The sequence below is a fragment of the Onthophagus taurus genome, chromosome 7 (assembly GCF_036711975.1).
Source record: "Onthophagus taurus isolate NC chromosome 7, IU_Otau_3.0, whole genome shotgun sequence".
NCBI classification, from domain to species: Eukaryota; Metazoa; Arthropoda; class Insecta; order Coleoptera; family Scarabaeidae; genus Onthophagus; species Onthophagus taurus.
The window spans coordinates 4,447,991-4,470,640 of record NC_091972.1 but is presented as its reverse complement, the minus strand read 5'-3'; the positions used below and the strand labels follow the sequence as shown (position 1 = coordinate 4,470,640).

The 22,650-nt window shown below is 33.2% G+C and overlaps 1 protein-coding gene and 1 long non-coding RNA gene across 3 annotated transcripts; both read left to right on the top strand.

Annotated features, from left to right (window-relative positions):
• Nucleotides 1-1,857: 1,857 nt before the first annotated feature.
• LOC139430691 (uncharacterized) lies at nt 1,858-3,008 on the top strand. The gene is made up of 2 exons (XR_011641074.1): nt 1,858-2,516; nt 2,643-3,008. It is a non-coding gene; the product is annotated as an uncharacterized lncRNA (long non-coding RNA).
• An 8,647-nt stretch (nt 3,009-11,655) lies between these two features.
• Nucleotides 11,656-21,530, top strand: LOC111417569 (glucose dehydrogenase [FAD, quinone]-like). 2 transcript variants are annotated; one of them, XM_071198353.1, is made up of 2 exons: nt 11,656-12,433; nt 20,123-21,530. In XM_071198353.1, the coding sequence occupies exons 1-2, from the start codon at nt 11,676-11,678 to the stop codon at nt 21,474-21,476; spliced, it is 2,112 nt and encodes a 703-aa protein (XP_071054454.1). In that variant the 5' UTR covers nt 11,656-11,675; the 3' UTR covers nt 21,477-21,530. The 2 variants fall into 2 exon arrangements, with proteins under 2 accessions (XP_071054454.1, XP_022905659.2); XM_023049891.2 differs by lacking the exon at nt 11,656-12,433 and adding an exon at nt 18,813-19,574.
• Nucleotides 21,531-22,650: the final 1,120 nt, after the last annotated feature.

Here is a 22,650-nt window from a genome sequence, read left to right as displayed (position 1 = left end):
AAGATCCATGAACTATTGGATCAGTCTGTTCCAAACAGAGCGTATCATACTTCTAAATACCCTATTTGGTACAGTTCTGAAATTAAAGATCTTTTAAAGTTAAAAGAATTCTATAGAAGAAAGTGGAAGAGAACTAAATGTGATTTTTATCATGGAGAGTTTGGAAGATTGAGGTACTTGACAAAGCAAAAGATCTCTGATTCGTATAAGAAATGCTGAGCAGTCACTACGCTCGGATCCTCGTAGCTTCTGGAATTATGTTAGACATAAAACTATGACTACACGACTCCCTGGTGAAATGGTTTTGGACAGGTGCATCTACGATACTCCCCTTAACATAGTTAATGCTTACTTTTCGGGAATTTGTGGTGGTGGCTACAAGTTGGTTGATTCGCACTCTATATATCCATCTATCATTTTAAAGAGTACCACTGTGGACCAAGTTCTTGATCGTCTTAAGAAGTTGCCGAACAAATTTACGGCTGGTGATGATAATCTTCCAGCGTTTTTTATTCGTGACTGTAGCGCAATTTTTGCTGCCCCACTTTGAGTGATCATAAACTTGTGTCTAAAGACAGGTGAGTTTCCTACCATCTGGAAGCGATTGCGGATAATTCCCGCTTTCAAGCGTGGTGATCGTAACAACATTGCTGATTATCATCCCATCTCCGTAATATCTAACTTCGCTAAAGTATTTGAGCAAATCATCTATGGAGCTATTTATCCGCAAGTTCAATCGTTTTTATCGCCGCACCAGCATGGGTTTATTAAGCGCCGTTCAACCGTTACTAATCTTGCGGTGATTACAGAAGTAATATGTGAATCCCTGGATGGGAGTGGTCAAGTGGATGTAGTGTACACTCCAGAAGTTCAGTATGTTTGGGTTTTCCCCCAGGCTCATGTGTCTTGTTTCATCGTGTTTGTCAAATAGGTCCAATTATGTATTTTATAATGGCTTTTCTTGGGTGGACTTTATTGCACGATCTGGTGTCCCACAGGGCTCTAACTTGGGTCCACTACTGTTTGTAATATTTATTAATGACTTATTAAACAGATTTAAGTGTGGTGTATTGGCCTATGCTGATGATCTTAAGATATTTCGTCTATATAGATATTTATCTTGATATCTTGGTGGAATGGTGCGATCGTAATCAGCTCAGGATTAATGTGGAGAAATGTAGTGCTGTCACATTTACGCGTAGATCTACTCCTATCAATTCATCCTGCTGTATAGGTGGAATCTCTTTGTTTAAGTTGACTTCCATCAGAGATCTTGGAGTAACTTTTGATAGCAGACTATTGTTTTTACCGCATGTAGAGGATGTCACTTCCTGTGCTGCTTGGCTTTGTGCTCCGTACGTAACGTTTATTCACGGATTAGCTGTATACACATCACTTTTTCTGCCGAAACTGGAGTATGGTTCTGTTGTATGGTCACCGCATTATATCTCGGATCGTCTTATATTGGAGAGAATTGAAAACAGGTTTTTAAAGTAATATGTTTTGTTCGTTGTTATCCAATTAAATAATTGTTATATGTTTTCTGTGTGATTTATTTGTAAAAAATTTGGTTTATATAATTAATTAATTCGAACAAAACAAAATAATACATTTATATCTTTATTGCCCATCAAAGTACCAATTACAGGACAATATTGTACTACACAGAGAAACAAACTTACATTAATACAAGAATCAACTCATCTTTCAGGTTTGCAAGCCTGCACATTCTTTGTAACGGAGCGCTAGCCTGCACGTTGGTTCTACTATTCTTCAAATAGAAGACAGAACATTTTTTTTGTTAAATTAAAGAACATGAATCTCAGGGACAAAAAAAAATAAAACGCATGTTCATGGAGACACCTATAACTAAGTTTTTAAATTTACGAACTAAATATAAAATAGAGCATAAAGAAATCTGTGCAAGAAAGAGGTAACTCCTTTATAAGAGTGTTGAAATTGACAAAGCGTATACGCGTTAATTTATAAGGGTCTTTTAAGATTGATTTTTTTATTTTAATCACTAGGGTTATAAACATTAAAGAGTTCGATAAAAGGAAATTATGTTCACTTAACTTGTTTCCGGAGGCGTGACATGTCAGTTAAAAATGGTTGGTTGACCTTGGTCTTGCGGGAAGGATGTTCTTCGGTGTTAAGTTTAGGATTCTCGGGTCCTTCAGGAACAGCATGGAACATTGGACTCGATCTCAGGTATGGTTTCGATTTTTTCGCAGATAATTTAGAAACACTTGTTTACTTTTACTAGATAAAAGTAAATTGAGTTGTCAAAAAAAAATTCTAAGTTCAAACTTAGGTTAGAAATTTTTAGGTTAAATTGACGTAGATTTGACAACGCTTCGCTCTAGCCAAAATTGAACTCTCTCGGTGTCAAATTTGCGCGGCCTTATATACCCTTTTTTGACAAAGGCTTCTTGGATATCCGAATTTGGTCGCCTCAGTTTGAATCTGGGCCCTCTGATTGGTTGATAAAATGGCGGGAATTATAAATTGCACAGGTTGGCCAAAATGATTGATTTTTTTAAAGAAAATAACTATCAACTTTGAAAATATTCGAAATTATTAATAAACTTTAAATTTGATTAAGATTTTGTAATTTTGTGGCTAATTTATCGTTCTTTTAGATAATCGCGCTTTCGGGTGTCAAATTCCTTCGAAGAATTCGTAATTTGATGTTAAAGTATGGAAAGAAAAAATGGAATTTAGATATATAAAATGATTCAGAAATGGATGAAATTGCGGCCTAAGGGTTAAATCGACACGATCTATCGATCTCGCATGGTTTTAGAATCGAAAATCGTCTGAAAAGTCAAAAAAATCAATACCAGCTGTCAAAATGTAAATGTCAAGGTCAAAATTTGAAGGTCATAGACTTCAATGAATTACCTTTTTCTTGCACATCGTAATAATTTTTCTTAAAACTAAACGAAAATCATAACAAAACTAACTACTTATAGTCTAATCCAAAATTGTAAATTTCTTAAATTTAATTAGTCTTTTTTCTGTTTCTTCGGAAACAGGGATTTTATTACAATATATTATTATTATTATTATTATATGATACAATTTAAAAATATTATTTGTTGTTAAATTTTATTCAAAAAGTATTTACGATACAATTTTTGATGAATCGTAAAAGATCGTTCAAAAAGAATATCCGCACGGGGATAATTTTGTTATTTTCCATAATATAACGGCTTCTGGGTGGAAAAAGGCCGTCTCGGAGTCGAAATTTACGGCGTGAAATGCAAAAATAATTACGGAAATAAAGGGGGAGATTTTATATGTTCCTCCCCCGAAGGCGATTATACCGCTGCAACCCGCCCGTTTTTATTTCGAACGGGGGCGGTCCGCTTAAACGGCCCCGGGCCTCTAATATTTATAATATCCCGCATAATTTTAAGTTTTTAACGGCACAAAACTCATTAAGGGGCTCCATTAAACGGCGGTTTAAAAGTTAACAGTTAGCCGTGGAGTGCCTTTTTCGAGGATGACGACGACGTCTTCTTTTATATTGTCTGTTTTCGGTAGCTGAGTTTTAACATACCACTTAAGACTTTCACGAAAATAATCTCTTTTATAGCTTTATTTAAAAAAAAAATGATACAAAATTTGTTTAAAGTTTAAAACTATAATTTTACGATGTAATTGACAGTTGGTACACGTCTGGTTTTATCGTTTTAATATTTTCAACGTAACGATGGCACGTGCAGCCGTATTTTATCGCTATTATGTAACATATCAAAACGGACAAAAATCTCACACAAATGGCCAACGTCGGCATTCAAGCTCGAATTTTGATTGCCATTTAATGATAATTGCCAATTGTAGACCGATTAAACTGTAAACTAATATATTTGCACATTCTATTATAATATGAAAATACGCGGAGGGAATCGAAAATTGGAAAATCAACCGATTACAATCGTTAAATTGGTTCCGAAAAGTTTCAATGAATCCTGGATTGATTTATTTCAGCCAAATCCCTCTCCGCTGTACCCGAAACAATTGGGATACACGCTAATTGAAACAAATTAGTACTCGACTGATATATGAGATGGTGCTGCAGCACGACGTGCAGCAGATTTGGATGCCTCATGGGAACAAAGACTCTGGGGCACTGTGTTCTCTAGCTCTCCTGGACCCATTTATAGTATCAAACCTTGACTTTAGTAGCTCCCAGATGCCACCGTTAACCATTAAGCACCATAACTAACCCACAAAACTCAAGTTATAACCAACATTAGAATAATTATAACGAAATTTGAAACAAACAAGTTTTCAAAGGGCTTTCAAGATGTGCCATAAACAAGTTCGCTGTGGTTTTTTTGAGTAAAAAAGTGTAAAGAAACAGGTAAGAAAAGAAGTATAGAAGGAGTAATGCAAAATGTAAAAGGGAGAGGACTTCAATCGCGAAGGGCTACACAAAACATCTTTGTGTGGAACATCTGGAGCTTTTCCTGAAATTTATCAAACGTGCACCGTTGTGTAGAGGGGGATATTTAAAACGTGTATTTACACCTTTTTCGCACAAAAAAGATTTAAAAAGAAATTGTGATGTTTTAAGAGAGTCATTAATCAGAAAATATTTGTTTTCTTTTTTGTGGTGAATCAATAAAAGCGGAGGAAATAAAAAAAATTCGGAAACCCAAACCTAGCACTGTTATCGTAAATAACGGCTAATAAAATAGCGGAAGTGCAGTTAAGGGGACAAGTGAATGGTGCTATAAACGGCGAATGTACGCTGTTGAACGGCTCGTCCAGAGTCGATATTGAAAAGACAAGTAGAAGGCGGAAGGCCGAGTGCGGATGACGTTACCATAAAAGAGTGACAAAGTACCATTAACTTTTTTTTGAGAAGAAGACGATCGAAAGATCAAAAGTATTTTCTTGAAGATAATTCAAAAAATGAGAAAATTGTTCATCAAACGATTTCAAAAGGGGTATTTAATAAAGTATTGACTAGCTGTTAATTGCAAACGGTCATTATCGAAAATGCCGTTCTCGCACAATGCAACTCCTAAACTATAATGGATAAGTTTCCAATTGCTTTAGGTTATTAGCAAACTTATGAGTTCGATATTGCGTTCGATCCCGAGTTATCGCATAAATTAGTTTTGTTTGAGTAAAGTTTCCGATTTCCTTTTGATCTGAACGAATTACTCTCAATTTTTTTTAACAATTTTTATTAATTCATAATAACAAAATAAACATCACACGCGTATTGTTTGTCTTTTTAAAATACATCGAAACGTGTGCAAAAACGAAATATCGGTACTCGTATTCCACTAAAAAACATGACGACACATTTACCAATAATATGAAATATTTTGTTTGTTTTATAACGACCTCTAAATTATTCCTGACGCTATTCGAGCATAAATTAGTATTTTACTATGTATAGGGGACATTTTTTGTATTGTTAAAACGTTGAAATGTCAATACTCAGCCTAACGATGCGTTCTAAAAAAAGTGCACATTACGCCCACGGTTTTTAACAAATATAAAATAGAAACGCCCAATTTAATAAATATAAACGTCCGCAAATAACCGAAAACATATATAAAAATGGCAATTTTTCCTTTTTGCAATCACAATTTTGCATTCACACCCGGTCCAATTCATTTGTTAATTAAAATAACAATCGTAGTTGATATTTTATTATAAAAAAAAAATAATAAAACAAAATAAAAATAGATTTCCAATAAAGGAAATGACATATTATTTTTATTATAAACTTTTAATAGTTTGAAATACGATTTACTTTATTTTAAGGAATTTTAATTGTTCGTACCGTGTATGTTTTGTACTTAGTCAATTAGCATTTTTTTTATTATAAATTGCGTAGGGTTATCTAAGAATTTAAAACTTTCATGGAAGCTAATTGAAAATTACGTGGGGTTTTTTTAAGTAGAAAAACCCAAAGTTTATGACTTAAAAGTATTCTACACTCTCAACTTTCTCGCATTATTATTGACACTGACATAATTGCAACATTTGCAAATTTATATCTATACATGCCTTTACAGATAACGTTAAGGTTACGAAAATGTTATCGTCGTGGAGAAAATTTTTTCTTCGTAGAGAAAAAGTAACGTTTTCGAGATATTCGCTTATTTCAGGTTAAAAGAACAATCTTGTTCTATCTCAGACATTTTGTTCTATAGTCTAGAACAGCGTTTCTCCATGATATGCATATTATAATTACTAATATGTACATATAGGTACAGTAATAACTCTATAAGTCTATAACACTGAAATATTTTTATTTCTACCAGTTATTACAAAATAATGCATATTATATACTAATTATACACATTTAGTTAAACTAAAAAATGTAAGATGCACATTAATGAGAACCTTGAGGCTGTTTGGAAGCACTCAGTAATTTGAAATCTGGATCGGAAGATGACAAATATAGTCTCAGGTTCGAACTTACACTGGCAAGTCTGTTCCTGTACTTAATTTTTAATAAGTATAGGACGAAAAAGCTCTCTCCACTAGTACGGTGCTTGTGAACGGTAACAAAATAGTTATTGCTTTGTTAAATAATTCAGGATATTCTTTTTTCAAGTCAGCCCAGAATGAAATGAGGGATTTCTTTTCAATTTCTTGCTTAAGTGAAGAATCCGTTTTCAGTTCGATCAACTAAACTTTTTCTTGAAGTGATAGAGATGCACACTCGAAATACTTTTCACTGAAAGGGTACGCAATCCAGTAATCGTCTGTTCTACGTTTGGGGAAATATTTGTCGAAAGCAGCCTTCAGTCCATTCAGATGTTGTATAATTTGTTTCTTAATTTCTAGAGATACATGAGCATCCGTTTCAGAGAGAAAATCGTGTAATGTTTCAAAAACTTCAGATTGGTTTTTCTCAATACATAATTTCCAAAATTCTAGTTTTCTAACGAAAGACTCAATTTTGTCTGTAACTTGGAATACAGTTACTGCACTGTTTTGAAGGGACAAATTTGGCTGGTTTAATTTCGAAAAGATATCGGACATGTATGCAAGGCTTTGAAGCCATTCATGATCATCAAATTTAAATGAAAGTCGGAAAGGGTGGTTCTCAAGGAACACTTTGACTTCATGCCTAAGTTCAAACAAACGTGTAAGAACGAGATAGCCATCGAACCTCAGTATGAAGGAGTAGGGTTTTGTGAATACTGCCCATTTCTTGACATAATGAAGAGAATAACCTTGAATTCGTGTGGTGGGATTTGATGAAATTGACCACTTTTACTGAATCGTCCAAAACATCTTTCATACTAGTAGGAAGGCACTTTGATGCAAGAGCTTGTCGCTGAATGCAACAATGTGTCCACTGTACTAAAGGAGGTACTGCTTTGACACATCCCAGGAGACCAGAATAACAACCTGACGTAGATTTACCACCGTCAGTACATAATCCACAACACTTTGACCACTTTATTCCCTTTTTAGTAAAGTAGGAATCAATGGCATGAAAAATATCTGCACCTGTCGTGCGTTCGGAAAGAAGATGACAAAGCAAAAGTCCTTCTACAAATTCATTTCCTTTCAAGTATCTTGCAATAACCATCAAAACAGCAAATTGTGCTACATCAGTACTCTCATCAACCTGAATGGAAAAATATTGGCTGTGATTGATTTCCTTTATCAACGTCTCCTCCATATTATCAGAAATTTCCTTGATTCTACGAGACACAGTATCATTGGAGAGAGGAATAGCATTAATTTTCTGAACATACTCATTACCGAACATGCAAACAACTGCGTCTTTAATGCTGGGCAAAATCAAATTTTCACCAATCGTGTGATTTTTACCATTTCTGGCGATACGGTAACTGATGCGATAGGAGGCCTCAACAGCATCTTCATTGGTACAACCAGAAGTTAATAAGTTAATAAGTACGTGTCTATATTCGACTTATTTTTATTTTCGAGCAAACGCTTAAAAAAGGCCAGACCTTTATCTTTGAAATCTACGTGTTTGGTTTGCAAATGGCGACTAAGTAATGAAGGCTTCATACTACCGTTAGATAGTACTTCCCCACAAACAACACACTCAGGTCTAGGGATGCTATCAATAATTACGAATGAAAATCCATAGGACAAATACTCTTCACTATATTTTCTTACTTTTGTCGATTGGAGAACTGGAACTGGAAGCTTAATTTCGCTGACACGCGGCAACTTCTCCTTAGGTTGCTCCTCACAAGGACTGGTACTCGATGATGGAGGATCACTTACCAAACCAGTAATTTTTCTTTTTTTAAGAGTGCCAAATTTTAACCATTGATCCATGTTTAAAAAAACAAGTTACAATAATTAGAAAAGTAAGTAGAGCACTCTTCACTTTGAGAGCAAACTGGGAACTGATTCAAAAGAATATTACGATAATAAAAATACAGAGACAGTTCGGGGACACTTCCTAACACACCAGGATAAATACTGTAATAATTGTTCATCCACCGCATAAGCTACCCATTGTTAGATGGCGGCGCAAGTAGTTTTTCAAATTATAATTTTATGGTAATGTTTCAAAATTTAAATAAAGTAGGTTTTAAGTTATTGTCGTTTTGTGTAATAAAAATACTCGGCATCATTCAGAAAACAATTACTTTTTTTGATTTGTCATAATTAAATGTTATTTGGATGGAAATGCTATTTATTACAACAGCTTTTTATCTTTTCTCTTTACTTAGTCCGCCATTACATCTTTTTTACGCGTACCCCTTGAGACCATTTCACGTACCCCTGGGGGTACGCGTACCACAGGTTGAGAAACGCTAGTCTAGAACCTGCCAACATATGGAAGCTTGTAACCGTCTTTATCGCCTGCCAATTTGTTTGCAGTGTGAGTTTCTATATCTGGAAGCTTTTAACTTTTCTTATAAGCTGCCAACTTGTTAAAAACATGAGCTATTGTATCTCACAGTTTCTGTTTTATATTGTACATCATGCCAACTTGTTGGTAGTATGAGCTATTATGCCTGAAAGCTTGTAACTGATCTCACAGGCTCTTAACTTATTGGCAGTATGAGCTACTACATATGGAAGCTTATAACCGTCCTTATAACCTGCCAATTTGTTTGCAGTGTGAGCTATTGTAACTCACAGCTTCTGTTTTATAGTGTAGAGCCTGTCTTATTGGCAGCATGAGCAATTGTGTCTCAGAGATTCTGTTCTATAGCGTAGAACCTGCAAAGTTGTTTGCAGCACCAACTTGGCTACCAACTTATTGGCAGCATGAGCCACTATATATGGAAGCTTGTAAGTTCTCTTATTGGGTGGCAACTTATTGGCAAAGCTTCTGTTCTGTATGGTAAAGTGTGCCAACCTGTTGGCAGTATGAGCTATTGTATCCCAGAGGTTTTGTTCCGGATGGTACCAACTATTTAGTATCTTCATTCCATCAATTTTTCTCAAGGAATTCAAAGGCTTGATGAATACTATGATTCATGCTACATATAAACTTATTCCAACGCTATCTTCAATTTCAAGCGATTATCTATTTTGATTTTCAAATTGCTCGGTATGTTTTTCTTCACGTTATTGGATAGAGATTTTTTTCTGAACCCTTAATGTACAATATATCAACATTAATTGTAATTGGACCGCGTTATGCATCACTTGATTAAGCGATAAATGAATAATGTTGAGAAAAACGGGATTTTCGCTTTTATCTCTCTAAAAATATAAGACTTCACAGAATAGACAGGCTAAAAATTGTTTGCTGCCTATCTATTTTTATCACAGACCACTGATGACAGCTATCACAAGCACAGAAGCCGCTTGGTCACTCGTTACGTTTTACGATTACACAGGGTGTTTCTGTAAGTCGTGGCATAAATGTAATCACTAAAACTAGAGACAAAATGATGACGATTCGAGTAAATTTTGATGAAAAAATGTTGGAAGAAAGTAATCTAGAGTTTCATTTTATACTTTTAAACTGGTTTTTATTTTATACAGAATTTAAGTCTAACCAGTTTCGGCCCTTGGCCATCTTCAGAGATTCTACAAATAGATTAACATCTCTTATCTTATCCATTTTACAAACAAGTTTCTTAATATCCCTTTTGGTTTTGTTAAAAAAGATTTTGTTAAGAATGTCAATGTCAATTTTGACATATTTGTAATCGTCGTGAAAAATCCTTTGAAATGAGTCCAAACATGATACGTTTAATTCCAATATTACTCGAGATATAAGCAACTTCCGGTTTGAAATGTCAATGTCATTTTGCCATATTCTTAATTTTTATAAAATATCTTAATATTTGTCACAAAAACAAAAATATAATAAAAAAAAATAAAAAATTAAGGTTGGTATTAATATTTAAGAATTAAATTGCTATCTTCATTGTTGCTAACTTCGGGTTTAATGTTTTTTATTCAAACTTTTTTGTTTTTTGAGATAAGTGCGTCATCTTTGGACTCATTTTAAAGGTTTTTTAATGAAGATGACAAATATGTCAAAATTGACGTTTCAAACCGGAAGTGATTGCATTTCCATTAATATCAAAGTTAAATATGTCGAGTTTGGACTCATTTTAAAGGATTTTTATGAAGTTGACAAATATGTCAAAACTAAAAGTTGAAAATTCGATCTTTTCGGTTTTTTGAGATAAATGCGTCATGTTTGGATTCACTTTAAAGGTTATTTTATGAAGATTACGAATATAATAATAAAATTAAAGTTGACATTGACAACTGAAAGTTTTTTTCACGACTAAACCCGAATGTTTCTAGTTCTAGGTCTCTAACACTACACCTACAAATAGAAAGTTTCGGGTTTAGCAGTCTTGATAGGCGTGGGACTCTGAAGAGAGCTTGGGGCGTTTTTTGTGTGACACCCTGTATTATAAATTAAATATAAATTCTAAGATTCGAGCCAAATCAAAATTCTAATAGATCCTTTTCTATTTTTAATCCAAAACTCGTCCCCTTAACCTCCTTTTTTTACATTAATTAACCTTGACATTGATAAAAGGACCTTTGAATGCTATTCAAACGATCCAATAAAAATAAACGATCATTAGCGATGAGATTACCTTCGATGACACGTAGAATACTAATTTTCGTTTAGTCATTGACATCGATTATTTATTAGTGGAAATCCCGCTCATCTCATTCTTAAAAATTTATCGTTAGCCTATTACCAAGCAAAAACGATGATTATTATAATAATGTCTAACTATTAAAAGAAAATCTTTTGTTTAGATTGTTAAGATCGTGTTCGAGAATCACAACAGGATGTAAAGTTTCTTAGATTTATCGTGACGGGAAAGACCTTTTACTACGATGCGGTTGATCTTTTAAAAGTTGCAAAAAAAATTTTGTATATTAAATATTATTTTCTTAATCTCTTCGTCATTTCTTACATTTATCTATGTACTTAGAATTCTAGATTACATTTCGTAACACTTAATATATTTCCCTGAAGAATTTGAAGGTTTTTGCATGCTAATAATAATTTGTAACGGTTGCTCGAATTCTTTCGTACAAACAAAAGCACGAATACCGAAACAATAACAAATAAAAAAACATATCTTCATTTTATGAATTTTAGTAACGCCAAGTATATGTATGTAAAGAATCCATGACGCACATCACTAAGTTCATTTAAAAATCGAATTTCTCATTTTGCCAGCATTAGGTTTCCTATCTTTACAATGACTTCATGTAACGTTTGCGATTGTAATGCACCTTATATAGGTCCATCTCTATCAAATACTTGCAATAATGGATCTTTTATTCTTTTTATGGCAATATTAAATAATTACTTAGCGAAAACTTGCCCGATTTCTGATTTATGCGGCCGAATAAAACCTCGGATAAAACCCGATAAAGAATACGATTGTATTGTAATTGGAGGTGGATCAAGCGGAGCAACCGTAGCTGGAAGATTGGCAGAAATAAAAAATTGGAAAGTACTTCTTTTAGAAGCGGGTGGAGACGAACCTCCGGGCTCCCAAACACCATCTTTTTGTTACAACTTTAATGGTGGCCCCGATTTAGATTGGCGATTTGAAACCGAACCATCACCCAATGCCTGTATTGGTAATCCTGGAGGAAGATGCGCTTGGCCAAGAGGAAAAGTTTTAGGAGGTACTAGTGTCGTTAATGGAATGATGTACATGCGGGGTGTACAAAAAGATTATGACGATTGGGAGAAAATGGGGAACAAAGAGTGGGGTTGGAAAGACGTTTTTCCTATTTTTCTTAGATCCGAAAATAATCTGCAAATCGGTGATAAGTATAAAAAGAAGTATCATGGTAAAGGTGGTCCAATGGATGTTAGACAATTCAATGACAGGCCGGAACTTGCTGATGATATTATTAAAGCTGCCAAAGAAGCTGGATATCCAGTTCGAGATGATTTAAATGGAGATTATCATACGGGATTCACTATAGCTCAAGCAACTAATGGGTAAGATTATTTCTTAATTTTAACAGTTTGAATATAACAAAAAAATCAATATTTTTGAGGTTGCCTCAATAATTATTACTTTGTATCAAGACTTTTTTTAAATAATTGTATGAAGACGCACTATCATTAGAACTAACACAAGACCTAAAACTAAAATCATTCGGGTTTAGCCGTCTTAAAAGATGTTTCTAGATCTAGGTCTAGTTTTAATTTAGTTAAAGTTATTTCCAGGTTCATCGTAAAATTATTTAAAAAATAACTACACGTGTTTCGATCGAACTATGCGATCTTCATCTGGCACGACTAGAGACAAAGTAAAAATAAGTTTCATTATCATATTAGCTAATTACAAAAAACAAACAAATTAAAATCAAATTTACCGTCAAGAGTTGTTGATTGAAGAACAAATCATCAGGTTGAAATATTTGACAGTAAAATTTGTACGGTTAAAACTAAAAACGTCAAAACAAATGGCTTAATATTAGCAAGTAAAACAGGTTAATACTCTGGAAAAGACAACTTACTTAGCGTCAAACTAAATAAAATTATCACTAGAACTATATTTTAAAAGATACGCATTGGATGGAGTTAAAATTAAAAATTCTTTAGTTTAATCGTATGGAATTGACGACAGGGCAGGATGGAAATTTTCTGGTTTTGACGAGATTTATAATCGCATGCGTGTTTGTAGGAAGAGAAAACAGGAACAAGAAATTCAAATGGAAGTGGTATGCATAACAAAATGCATATAACATAGTATATAAAGTGGATCTAAAGAAAATCGTGGAAACATCGAAGTCAGCAATGTCGTTCATAAGTATATTCTCTTTTTTGTGTAGACCTATATTATATTCCTCATAAAGGTTCAATTCATTTGACTTCTTTAGATTTATAATCAGTTTGACATTTTGAAATTGTATTCTGTGTTTTTGTTCTTGTATGTGTTTATGGACTGCTGCACCACTTAATTCCTCTTTTCTATGTTTGGCTTTATTATTAATTAAAAAATTGCTAATTTTGTTATGAGATACAAAAGCAGGGGATAAATTAAATTTTTGTAAATTGTGGTTCAGTTTATTTTCTAAAATAGGGTGAAATGGGAGTATTAAGAATTTTGAGATGTTTTTTATATTAGGAAAAATCAAGTTGTTATATCTAGAACTATGGACCTTATTATAGATATTTTGTAAAATGTTTATAGAGTAGCCATTATTCATACCAATAGTAATTATCTTCTTGATTTCTACCTCTAAGTTATTTTGGTTCAAAGGGATGTTATAAATTCTGTTAAACATGAATCGAAAACTGGCATGTTTATGCTGTCTAGGATTATATGAATTGTTGGCAATGACATTGTCCGTAAATGTGTCTTTCCTGAAGATATTAAATTCAAGTTTTTGATTACAAAGATTCTTGGTAATGTTTAAGTCTAGAAAGTTAATCATGTTGTCTTTTTCCATTTCGATAGTGAGCTCTAAGTTGGTAATATTATTAAAGATATTCTGTAATGCTATCAGATTGGCGGAATTACCTTTATAAACAATTAGTATATCATCAACATATCGACTATAAAAAATGACATCTTTTGTGAAAAGCTTATATTTGTTAGAGAAAAGTATCTGTTCAAATTTGTTGACATATACAGGGTGATTCATAAGTAATGGGCCAAATTGTAAATGTACGTTCAGGAGGCCAAAATAATAATATTTTCATTAACAATAATGGGTCTTAGTCTGCTCCTTACTGAGATACAGGATGTTAAAGCGAAAAAAATAAAATAGATTTTTGTTAATAGATCAGCTACTTTTCTACATAATGACTCATAGTTGACTTATAGTTTTTGTAAGGGTAAACAATAATGTGTGAGAGGATTTGAGTTAACTCGTAGATGTCGCCACATGCGCCATATGAATTAGATGAAATCAGCTACAAATTTTTTATCGCTCATTATTTTACAACATACTTGTTTAATTTGGATAGCCCCATCATTTCTGTAGAAAAAAACTATACTTCTTTGATCTTGAAAATATTAACGATTTTCGAGATATTTGAATTTTACTAATTCACTACACTACATTTCACGGTGGTCGACGTAGCATTAATCTGTTAAGACACAAGCATGGCATGGAATGTTGACATTTACCTAACCGTAATTGATAATTGATAACAATATTAAACTGAATTTATTGTACGCCAGTTAATAAAACGAAATACAACATTAGAACAGACTTGAACTAAGACCACTTACGACAACTGTTATCAAAACCTACATGTTAATGTTGTGCGAAGTTAAATTAAATTTAAGCTTAATTATGAGCTACTGCAAAAGGTTTTCAACATGACCACCACCAGCATTTATACACGCATTTAACCGTTTGGTTAAGGATTGTCTGACTTTAAAAAATGTAGCAGGATTATTTCGTATTGAATTGGCTGCATCTTGAATTCTATTCCATAACTCGTCTCGTGTATTTATAGTAGGTTCAGCATAGACCATTGATTTCATGTAACCCCACACATGGTGGCCACTGAAATTCACTACCACGTCCAATCCAACGGTGAGGGAATGTTTCATTCAGATGTTCGCGCACAGCACGTGAAAAATGTGGAGGAGCACCGTCTTGCATGAACCACATATTTCTTCTTAGTTGTAATGGAAGATCTCCCAAGAGGTCGACTAAGTCATTATTTAAAAAAATTAAATATGACTCTCCATTTAAATTAGGAGGTAATTCAACTGGGCCCAGTAATGTATTGCCTATTACACCGCACCACACATTTATTTTAAACTCGTGCTGGAAATGTCTATCTTTTTTTAAACGAGGGTTTTCGGTTTCCCAGGCATGACTATTTCGCCAATTAAAAACTCCGCGTCTGGTAAAGGTTGCTTCATCCGTGAAAAGAATGTTATTTAGGAATGTTGGATTATTATTCAATTTTCCTTTTAGCCACTGACAAAATTGAACTCTGATTCGATAATCTGTTGGAAGTAAATTTTGCACAGGTATAAAATGATAGGGATATAAATTTTCCTTGTGTAAAATTCTAGTCACGGATGGTTGGCTTATTCCAGTTGCTGCAGACAATCGACGAGTGCTTATTTCAGAATTTTGCGCAATTCTTACCAAAATTTCATCTTCTTGCTGCGGAGTGATAGTCTTAGGACGTCCTGTATGATATTTTGGACGAAATGAACCTGTTTCACCCAATCGATTATAAATATTTTGAAATATCTTCCGGTTTGGCTGCCTTCTGTAAGGGTACATTTCACGATATTTTCTGGATGCTGCTTGCCCAGAAAAACGTTCTTGTGCGTAAACGCATAACATGTCTCTCATTTCTTCGTTTGAAAAGTGATTATGTCTCGGCATTTTGATTTATGTTAGGACAAGAATGAATCAGTTTACTTAACAATAAAATGTTTTAAACTATTCATTAAACGTAAAAGCTCATTGACGTTTCATAATTCATATGGCGCATGTGGCGACATCTACGAGTTAACTCAAATCCTCTCACACATTATTGTTTACCCTTACAAAAACTATAAGTCAACTATGAGTCATTATGTAGAAAAGTAGCTGATCTATTAACAAAAATCTATTTTATTTTTTTCGCTTTAACATCCTGTATCTCAGTAAGGAGCAGACTAAGACCCATTATTGTTAATGAAAATATTATTATTTTGGCCTCCTGAACGTACATTTACAATTTGGCCCATTACTTATGAATCACCCTGTATATCTGCAAGGATCCCAGATATTGGAGAGCCCATAGGTAATCCATCGGACATTTTAAAAAATCTATTATCAAATGTAAAGAAATTTTGATTACAGGTAAATTCAAGTATTTTTAAGAAACTGTCGATTTCCAAGGGGTCAAGATTTAATTCAATGATATTATATATAAGGTGTTTTTTAATAATCTGGATGGTTGGAGTGATGGGTATATTTGCATACAAATTTTTGATGTCAAAAGAGATCAATTTACAGTTATCGTCGATATTCAAAGTATATAGTTTATTTACAAATTCGGTGGAATTTCTGATAGAATAAGGGAAAGTGCCTTTGAAAGTTGAATATAGAAATCTTTGGATAGTTTTCGCAATTTTATTAGTTGGTGTATTATTATTACCGATTATAGGTCTTATGCTTTTGTCCTGCTTATGTAATTTAATTAAACATTTCATGGAGGGTATGAGAGGATTCATTTCGAAGGAGTTATGGTGATCAATACCAAATTTACTCAAAAAAGGCATATTATCTTTAACTAGTTTTTTTAATTAATTATTATATGGGATGGTGGGGTTATTCTTGATTTCTGTTATAAAGTTAAGAGCAAAGAAATTTTCAGTCTTGTTTATATAATCTGTTTTGTCTATAATGACAGTGCCAGCTCCCTTGTCACCAAGGGTAACTATCAAGTTATTTTCTTTTATTTTGTGTTTGAGGGTATTGATTTTTTTGTAAATATCGTTGGTAACTTTCTTTGTGTAAAATGGTTCCTTAAAGTTATTATCAATGTCTTTAATTAATTTACTGTTATCTTTAAATATTTGATGTATGTTATGATTGTACAGTAGTTGGGCCTCAATCTTTATTGCTAAATCTATTGGTTTAATGATTTTGGGAAGCGAGAATTTATGTCCTAGTTCGAGAATCTCAATGTCATCTGTGGACAAAGGTGTATCGCTCAAATTAGTGTAACGTGGGGCAAAAGTATATTTATCCTGATCATTATAACTTATAGTAAGTTGGGGTTTATCTATGTTAAATCTTTTTACAAAGAATATTTTATTATTTTGAACATCGTTATTTGGGTTATTTAATGATCCAAATTTCACATTATTAGCTTTCTTTGAGTGAAGGGATGTTTTTTGATTATAATAATTGATCTTATCTTTAACTAGCCTATTCAGTTTCTTAGCTTTAACTTCCTTACTCCTTAAAGTGTTGCAATAGATATAATCTTCAAACATCTTTATCAAATCTCTATTTCTCTATGTATAAATTTGAGGACGGAATTAAGATATGATAGATGTTTGTATCTGTTCCTGATGCCTTTCCTGATCAATTTCTTCTCCAGTTCTAATCTATAATTATTGAATGTACTTGATGTCTTAATTTTGAATGTCTTGGGTGTAACATTCAATTTGATTGCCTGATGCAAGAAGTGGATATCATCTCTAGTCTTTTCTCTCTTTAACATGTTGCTCTTCATCGAATGGATTAGTACAGATAACTCTGCATTACGTAATTTAGTTAAAGTTATTTCTAGGTTCATCGTAAAATTATTTAAAAAATAAGAAATCTCAGAGACGATGAAAAAATATATTTAAATTTTTATTTTCGGTGCTACACGTGTTTTTTTAAATATTATTCAGCACTAGATTGTGGTATATTTTTATTTAACGAAAAGTAGAACTAACACTAGACCTAAAATTACAAACATTAGGGTTTAGCCGTGAGTATATGAAATTCAATGTATGAAAATTAAGTTATGTTGGTTATAATTTTCATCCAAAACATTTTCCCGGCACTTTCAGTTACCGAGTTATAATAAAAGTTTTTAGCCAAAAACGTCAATTGAGAGATTTGCAGAGTTTATAACAAAAAATGAAAAATACTCGGAAAGAAATTGTTAATACATTCTATTCAAATTTGAATTGTATATTTAAATATTCTAAAAAAAAGGACTTAATAAAACAGTAATCCAAATTGAGTCTGATTGAAGTGGTATATTTTAAAACCGAAAACGAATATTGATTCCCGCAGGTATATTGTTTTAATTTAAATTTATTTGCGGTGACACAAAAAGCTTTTCAAAAACAATAAAGGACTTGAAGTACTCTCGGTTTGGGTCAAAGGGAATACACAATCAAGCTTACATTTAATTACTATGTGATATATTTTAATTATTATTCAGCGGGTATTTTCCTTTTTAATTTATTAATTGAAATTTAATCCTCATAAAATTTCACGAAGATAATTTATACATTCACTTAATCGAAGGTTATTTTCATTTTCACTTATTTCTATCGTTAAATAATTAAAATATAAAGGTCACAAAGAACACAAAAGGTTTATAATATAATAATATAACATTCTAATTATTTTAATTATAACAATCATATTTATCGAATAATAAAAATATTTCTTATTCAAAAACCTTACGGTTCGTTGACCTTTAAGATTTCGTGTCACTCAAAAAGCGATTAAAAAATTTACATATTTAGCGAGTCTTAACGAATTCCCGTTCGCATCGCGATAAAGTCGATTTTAAATCGGCGTCATCCTTCGTTTACGGTTTTAACTCAAAAGAAAAAAGAAATCCGAAACCAGTTCCTCTCACATATATTTAAGTAGTTGTTGTTCTGCCGCATTGTGGTCATATCAAAAATGGAGTGCGGTTGTGAAACAAGTTACCTGGGTCCAGCTTTAACAGAAACCTGCGGAGCTGGATCTTTTGTGCTCTTCATGAGTCTTTTGGATTCGTTTATATCGAGAAAATGTGATATCTCCGAAGTGTGCGATAGAGTTTCCCCAACGATTACACCGTTTTTCGAGTATGATTTTATCGTAATCGGTGCCGGAAGTAGTGGAGCCACGGTAGCTGGACGATTAGCGGAAACATCTCATTGGAGAGTTCTTCTTTTAGAAGCGGGGGGTGATGAACCACCCGGTTCGCAAATTCCTGCAATGGTTATTAATTATCATGGAAATCCGTATATGGATTGGAATTATAAAACGGAACCCGAAAATTATGCGTGTTTGGATTATCCCGAAAGAAGGTGTCATTGGCCCAGGGGAAAAGTTCTTGGGGGTTGTAGCGTTATCAACGGGATGATGTACATGAGAGGAGTACCAAGGGATTACGATAATTGGGCTTTAAGCGGAAATCTCGGATGGAGTTATAATGAAGTTTTACCGTTTTTTAAGGTTTCTGAGAATAACGAAGAAATTGGAACGATTGCTGATGAAGGTTATCATGGTGTGGGAGGGCCTATGAATGTTAAAACGTTTAATGATCGCCCAGGTTTAGCCGATGATCTTTTATTAGCTGCTAAAGAAGCTGGATATCCTGTCACTTTAGATATGAATGGAGCATATCATACTGGATTTACCGTTGCACAAACAAGCACTAAGTAATTATAATTTTTTAACTAATTTTATATAATTACATCGTTTATTCCACTTATTTCTTCAAGGTAACTAAGATTATGCAACAAAAAATCCCGAGATGTCTCTATTATAATTTAATTTTTTGTTTGCAATTTATGTTCCAAAAATAAGTTTATTCATGTCATCTTCTATATTTTTACCTTCTACGTAACTTTTTTCGAGATCGTAAAATTTATGTTCTAAGCTGAATTTTAAGGTTATTGAGATACGTGCATCTTACGAGGTAACACAGACGCATAACCCTGGAAAAACTCGGCGCTTTTGTTGTTCCCGTACATAGTATACAGCTAGTATTTTTATGGTTAACGGAAATCATTTACCATTTACGACGAGGTGAAGATACAACCTCTCTCTTTTGTTGTATTTAGATTTCCTTTTGATTCATAATTTACGAAGAAAATTTCGCTAAAATTTAAATAAAGAAATTTGAGTAAGACGTGACTTGAAATAAATGTTTGTGTTGAAATAATTTCTTTGGTTTTAATTTATATTTCTTTTATTTTTTTTTTAGAAACGGCGTAAGAGTTAGCAGCGCAAAAGCTTTCGTTCGTCCTCAACGTAACAATCCAAATTTCCATGTCATGTTGAATTCAACAGTAACTAAAATTCAAATTGGTAATAAAAATGGAAAGAAGACAGCGACTGCCGTTGAATTCCTCTATAAAAATAAAAAATACGTTGTTAAAGCTAGAAAAGAGATTATTGTAAGTGGAGGCGCCGTGAATTCACCACACCTCTTATTATTATCAGGAATTGGACCAAAAGATGTTCTCGATAAAGTGGGGATTAAACAAGTTCATAATTTACCTGGTGTTGGAAAAAATTTACATAATCACGTGACGTTTTATTTAACATACGCGTTAAATAAAGTTAAAGATACCGCAGATTTAGATTGGGCTAAAGCGTTAGATTACATTTTATATCAAAATGGGCCGTTATCTTCAACGGGGTTGTCTCAATTAACAGGAAGATTAAACACAAAATACGAAACAAACACCGATTATCCCGATTTACAAATTTTCTTTTCTGGTTATTTAGCGAATTGTGCTCAATCAGGGGCTGTTAATGCTTACTCAGATCCAAATAATCCAAACGCACCAAAACATATTCAAGCATCCCCAGTTAATTTACACGCAAAAAGTCGCGGTTATATAAGTTTAAAATCGAAAAATCCCACAGAGTATCCTCTCATTTATGCAAATTATTTAAGCGAACCTGACGATTTAGATGTTTTAGTCGAAGGAATTAGAGTTATTCAAAATTTAACACGTACAAAACTTCTTACACAAAAATACGGAATTGAATATGTTAAAGAAGATTATGGAAATTGTTCAAAACTTTATCAATTCGACACCGATGATTATTGGAAATGCGCTATTCGTTACGCAACGGGACCAGAAAATCATCAAGCGGGTTCTTGTAAAATGGGTCCATCATCTGACCAATTAGCCGTCGTTAATAACGAATTAGAAGTACACGGCATTTCAGGTTTAAGAGTTATCGATGCATCTATTATGCCCGTTGTAATATCGGGAAATACCCACGCTACATGCGTCATGATTGCCGAGAAAGGAGTCGATTACATTAAAAAGAAGTGGTTATCTAATTCTAATAATACAAATAATTATCAACAAACGGCTCAATCGACTCAAAGCGATGCTAATATTGAGCAACACAATAACAAAAATTCTAATTATTCTAATAGACCACCTGGTTATTATCATTACGATCACGGTAAAGCTTATGAAAATCATGTGAATAAACATCAAAGTTCCGGATATAAACATAATCAGTATGAAAGAAGAAGTTTTCAAGATGATGGGCAATATAGACCGGAACATCACGGAGAAGGATATTATTATTAAGATGTATTATATTAATGCGAAATTTGATTTAATAAAAGTTTGTAATTTACTTAACCAATTACATCAAATTAAAATAAAGAAAAAATGTTAAATTTAAAAAAAATCGCCCTTCTCATCTTTTGTCATAGTCATGGCTCTAGATATCTTTGGAAATTTTTATGTTTTCAAGTGCCCAGATTACGAATATATTCATGAAAGTACTGAATGTACTCTTTTTTTTATGATTTTAACATATCTTATATTTTGAACAATTATCGGCTTGTTAGTAATAAAATTTATTTTCCCCAGTCATGATTAGGCTTCTGCGCAACTTTTTCGCGCATACAAACATCACGTGATCCCCACTCTCAAACCCCTTGCTCCGCAGAACAGCTGAGATCTCAGTTATTTGACAATATTGAAGTACAATTGAAGTACTTACACGTGATTCTCGATAAGTTGTCATGTGTTAAAATTTTGCTTCAATTACTGAATGTCCATTCTAATACAGTGAAAGCTCTCCTTGCGGACAGCTCTAATAAGCGGACATCTCTTATAAGCGGACAAAAATTTTGGAACCAACCCCAAACCTATATTTTCATGTACATATTTATTTCCCATAAACGGACGCTCTAATAAACGGACGCGGACACTATTTTTCTTTACATAACGGGCAAAAATTTCTAATAAACGGACGCGTAGGTAACTAAACGCACACATCAAAGTAATCTGTAATAGATATTTACCGACATGTGTTCGGGGATTCCTCGTTTTACGAGTTCCGCTTGTTAACGAATCCCAAAACATTAGTACATAGTTATTATTAGTTTGTTCGTTTCGGTGTAACGTGCGTTGAAATGGCTTCCAAGGTGGTAAAGAAAAAGATGCTTATGTTAATGGAGAAAATGGAAATAGTGTGTTTGCTAAAAAATTTAAAATCGGGAAAACACAAGCGGCAAAAATAGTCAAAGATAAAGAAAAGATTCGAAAGAAATGGCAGTCTGGAGTCAGTGTAAAAACGAAGAAAAACTTTTTGAGTAGTGAGGGTTCAAAGATCGACAAAGCCTGTTTCGAATGGTTTGTGAAAGCTAAAAATCAAAATATTGCCGTATCAGGATCATTCATAAAGAAAAAAGCAAAAGAAATTGCAAAAAAATTAGGATAAGTACCTTTAAAGCGTCTGATGGGTGGTTAC

What these genes read in the sequence shown, in the direction of transcription:
- LOC111417569 (XM_071198353.1), top strand. Translation starts at nt 11,676, where the DNA reads ATGACTTCATGTAACGTTTGCGATTGTAATGCACCTTATATAGGTCCA. An exon ending in ATAGCTCAAGCAACTAATGG is followed by an intron (nt 12,434 to 20,122) that starts GTAAGATTATTT and finishes TTTTTTTTTTAG; the next exon opens with AAACGGCGTAAGAGTTAGCA.